Source organism: Brassica oleracea, chromosome C2 (genome assembly GCF_000695525.1).
Source record: "Brassica oleracea var. oleracea cultivar TO1000 chromosome C2, BOL, whole genome shotgun sequence".
Taxonomy (NCBI): domain Eukaryota; kingdom Viridiplantae; phylum Streptophyta; class Magnoliopsida; order Brassicales; family Brassicaceae; genus Brassica; species Brassica oleracea.
Genome location: NC_027749.1, coordinates 18,756,381 through 18,760,822, shown reverse-complemented (window position 1 = coordinate 18,760,822; position 4,442 = coordinate 18,756,381). Strand labels below are relative to the sequence as shown.

At 36.7% G+C, this 4,442-nt stretch overlaps 1 protein-coding gene across 1 annotated transcript; it reads left to right on the top strand.

Moving 5' to 3' along the window:
• The first annotated feature begins 1,668 nt into the window (after positions 1 to 1,668).
• LOC106322621 lies at positions 1,669 to 4,142 on the top strand. Its single transcript, XM_013760697.1, has 12 exons — positions 1,669 to 1,730; positions 1,880 to 1,958; positions 2,032 to 2,162; positions 2,241 to 2,324; positions 2,390 to 2,498; positions 2,572 to 2,714; positions 2,806 to 2,840; positions 2,933 to 3,085; positions 3,164 to 3,489; positions 3,578 to 3,796; positions 3,879 to 3,907; positions 3,995 to 4,142. Exons 1-11 carry the CDS (start codon positions 1,726 to 1,728, stop codon positions 3,882 to 3,884), a joined length of 1,290 nt encoding a protein of 429 aa, XP_013616151.1. The 5' UTR covers positions 1,669 to 1,725; the 3' UTR covers positions 3,885 to 3,907; positions 3,995 to 4,142.
• The last annotated feature ends 300 nt before the right edge of the window (positions 4,143 to 4,442 follow it).

Below are 4,442 nucleotides of genomic sequence, written 5' to 3'. Positions count from 1 at the left end.
TTGGAGAGAAGATCCAAAGTTATAATTTGTGATTGGAACTCTATTGATATCTATTTACTATTCTAATGAAGTTTTTATACTTAACTGCTGTTATGAATTGCTTAGCCATGTTTGAGTAGTTACATTGTTAGATTTTAGGGTTTAAATAGGTTAGGAAGGATTAGCCCCAACTATAGATTGCTGAGTTGTGATAATCATCTTTAAGATTGTTCATTAATGCATGTGTCTAGATTAGCTACCTAGAACCTGCCCTTGGATTGATTGATAAAAGCGAAAGCTTAATTCTCATCCTGAAAACATTCTAATATAACTATGTTTCTTGCTATGAGCAAGGCGAGAGCTGATCTAGTGAGCTTAGTAAGCCTTCATTCAACCTGCGCATAAAGCTTGACTAGAGCGCGTCGATCGATATCACACTTGAATAATCGATCGACGGTGCAAAAGGTGTATCGATCGATATCCCATTGTATTAATCGATCGACACTTTCTGTTGATCAATATAACGAGAGTTGAGATCATAGATCTAGTTAATAGACAAGTCAATACATGCGAATGTTGATTGACTAGTTGATCAAAGTAGTTGAGCTTTACATTATCATGCATGCAACTCGTTAGGCATATGTAGGATTATAATCTCAATTTTCCTGAATAACAACCCTAAGTCTAACTATTCCTTTTTAAGCACCAAAACCCCAAACCTGCTATTGAACAAACACTTGTTCAATATAAAATTGCAATTTACATTTAAAACTCTGAAAACAATCTTACTTAACAAATCATATTAGAATCCTTAGGTTCCCTAGCTCCCTGTGAATTCAATCCCTAAGTACTACAATTCGACCTCTTATTTGAGAGAGTATAAATCACTCCTTAAGGTAATTTGAATGGTATCAAATTTGGCGCCGTTGCCGGGGAGCTTTGATCGCCTATTTTTCTAATTTTTGTTAAGTTTCTGACATAAATTTTTCTTGAATTTTTAGGTACATGCCCAACAGTACCAGAAGCAACAAGAAAACTCAACTGCTATTCTCACCAGATTCTGCGGGTTTGGAACGCTCGATCCGCAAGGAAGCGCGTTCCTTATCGACCGACAACAACACATCTGTGTCGCTCGATTTTGCTCAACCACCGTCGACCCAGAAACCAGTTCCGTCGACCGATTCTCGCTCACCCATGTCGACCGACAACATAAACCTTCCGTCGACCGACATCATCCACCCGACATCGATCGACATTCTATCTCGGACATCGATCGATACTGAGCTATAATATTATGCTTAAATAATAAACAAAATAGTCACATTAAGTTGAATCTATAGTATTTTAGAATCTAATATATAAAACACATAATAATACATATCCAAAATTTATAGATGTTGTTGTAATTTCACTAGTTTTTGGGGTTATTTTTGCATTTGATTGAATTTGAGGTAAACTTTTGCATTCAAAATCAGGTTTTGGGTCATTTTTGACAATTTCTCCTAATAATAGACACTAAAAATAATATTATAAAATATTTAAAGATAAAGTCTGTTGAAGTTTCATCAGTTAAAACTATAATAGTATGAAAAAAACTCTGTAGCCAAACTTTTTAAAATCATTAAAATCATTAGGACTCTTCTAATTCAAAATTCCGTTTAGTTTTAAAAATCTGTTGAATGATCTAGGGATGCAACCGTCGTTGAAAAACCCATTCGCCGTTGATCGTCTCCTTGGTAGAGAAACATGGGGTACGATTTCTTCAGTCTCGTAGTTCCTTCTACTTCTTCCTTCCGTCTGTCTCTGAATGTTTACTTTGGTTGATCGTGTTTTAGTTTGTAGATGGTTGGTGTTGTAGCTTGACATGTTTTTTCTTTTTCTCTATCTGTTGATCTGATAGCACCAAGAAGAGAGTTATGAGATCTGGAAAGAAGATTGCTCATCCTGTCTCCAACAAACCTCGTTTCAACTTCATTGAGGTTAAAAATATAACTAAATCCTTTTGTTGTTGGTTTCTTTCAAATGCTTGAAATTTGTCTTTTTTGTTTGCAGGAAATGTTCGTGAGTGCTCGTGGAGTTAAAACCAAGGTCTGTACGCTTCCTGCTGCTGAAATGGAATCAGTCATGAACGACAGTGATAGTGATAGTGCTAGTGATAGTGATGGAGAGCCCTATCCGAATTTGTAAGAATACAAGAAACAAAAATTTGCTTTGTTATACCTTTCTATCTGATTATTCTCGGTGTTTGATTGATTATGCAGCGGTGTTGGGGTTAACCCGCATGAATCCGTTCTCTCTAACTGTGATAGAGCACAGCAGAAGATTTCAGTTGGTCGAAACTTGGGGTATGTCTCTCTTTGTGCTTAGTTCATCTTTAGTATAATACTTGACACCGTTTGTTTGATGACAGTTTCACCAGACGTTGCAAGCTCAACCTCCTTAGGAAGAGGGGGCAGAGATTGGAACACAAGCTTATCAAGAAGCCTGCTCCTTCTGTCCCTCGTTTCAACTTCATTCAGGTTTAAAATATCATTAAATCCACCAAGATTGGTTTCTGTTAAATGCTTGAAATCATCTTTTTGTCTTTTGCAGGATACGTTCGTGAGTGCTCGTGGAGTTAAGACCAAGGTCTGGACCCTTCCTCCTGCTGAGATGGACTCTGTCATGAACGACAGTGATAGCGATAGCGATAGTGATAGTGATGGATCTCATGATTTACATCTCTATCCGAATTTGTAAGACATGATTGGATAGTTTTTAAAAGTTTTTCTATCCTATCATGATGATCTCTTATGTATTGGGGTTGATGAGTCACTGATTATGCAGCGGCATTGGGACTCAGCCCTCCAACCCTGCAACCGGTGAGTGAGCGTGCTCCTCTCTCTTTTACATACTGCAGTCTTTGACACTTCGTTTAGAGCCTCTAATGCTCTCTTTTCCTCTGGCATTTCAGGTGAAGCTGGAGCTGCTCCTTCTAAGGAGCAGACTTATTCGTTAGCATCTTGCATCGAAGAGATTACAAAACATGTGGAGCTTTTGAAACAGGGGCTATTGTTTTCTTGGATAACAAAAACGGGAGCTCTTCCTCACTATACCCAATCAGCTGGTATAGTATGTTGTACTTTACTTAATAATTTTGTTTGCTTTTGCAAGTTATTCACGAAATTTGTATGTTGTTTTGCAGGTGAATGTTGGGCTGCGGCCCTTTCAACAGGCCATGCTTATTACATGGCTGCTAATAAGATAGATGGAGAAAGAGTAACCATCGAACTCCTCCTCGATGGTGTTTCTAAGGAGCATCTAATGGGTTCAGGTGGAATTGATCGACTCGAAAGCGCAAGGGACTTTATGGTCACTAACGGCTATGTCACGGACATGATTGTCCATAGGCGTCCTTCAGTTTCTGAGGAGTTTGCTGGTTATGAGATCCTGCTTGAGAAGCTGCTAGCCAGAGGCCCTATGGTTGTTGTGTTCGATATTCTTCCACGGTACAAAGATTATGATGGAAAAGTAAGTAATTTAGTTAAATGTTTCAATATATTTTGAATTTGTTAGGTATAAAATAATATTTAACATCAAATATTTAAAATATTTTTAGAGTATATTCATTCCCGATGAGACGGAATGTCGGGTATCTGTGCTTGAGAGATGTAAGCAGCACAGCGTTGTTGTCACCGGATGTGGGGTTGGGTTGGTCGAAGGAAAGCCGACTGAGTTCTGGCAAACCCATGATTCCCAGAAACCTCCATGGGGAGTGGACGGTTTTGGCCAGTTGGCTCGTCGGAATGGTCTGATCGTAGCAGCGGTTGAGTTTAAGGTATAAACCAAAAAATATTTTTTACTAGAATAATTACTTAAATATTTATATACGTTTGTTTTGTGTGTGTGTGTGTGCTTAGTTCTGATCAGTACCGCCAGAAGATCACAAGTAAGTTAGTTAAAACTAATTTTTTGTTCTATTAAGATGTTTTTTTATTTCTTCTCTTAATCCCATCATCCTATCCTATTGTTACAGGTAAAAGGAGGATGATAGAAGCTTTGAAGCTCTTGAAACTTTTTATATTTTGTCGTAATCAACTTTGGGTTATAAATAACTCGTGTTCTGTCGTCGTTTCTCTTAAGATTCTAAGGCTTTTGATGTGTTAAAACTGTTGCTTCTTTTTTCCGGTTTAGACTCTCGTACCTTATGATATACTCCCTCTGATAGATTTAAATATAAGATGTTTAAAGTTTTACTCAAAAACAATAAATATACTATTTTAATTGTTATTTTTTTATTATATCAATAAAATTTCACCATTCATAATTTTACTTTTCAATTTATGTTTAAAATTTAAAAATAAATGCATTAATTATATCTCAAAACATCGTACATTTGTATACAAGATAAAAATATAGAACATTTTACATTCGTATCTGGAGGGAGTATGTTACTCTTTCTGTATCACTTTAAGTGATGTTTA

What these genes read in the sequence shown, in the direction of transcription:
- LOC106322621 (XM_013760697.1), top strand. An exon ending in TCAGTTGGTCGAAACTTGGG is followed by an intron (nt 2,325 to 2,389) that starts GTATGTCTCTCT and finishes GTTTGATGACAG; the next exon opens with TTTCACCAGACGTTGCAAGC. An exon ending in TCACTATACCCAATCAGCTG is followed by an intron (nt 3,086 to 3,163) that starts GTATAGTATGTT and finishes GTTGTTTTGCAG; the next exon opens with GTGAATGTTGGGCTGCGGCC.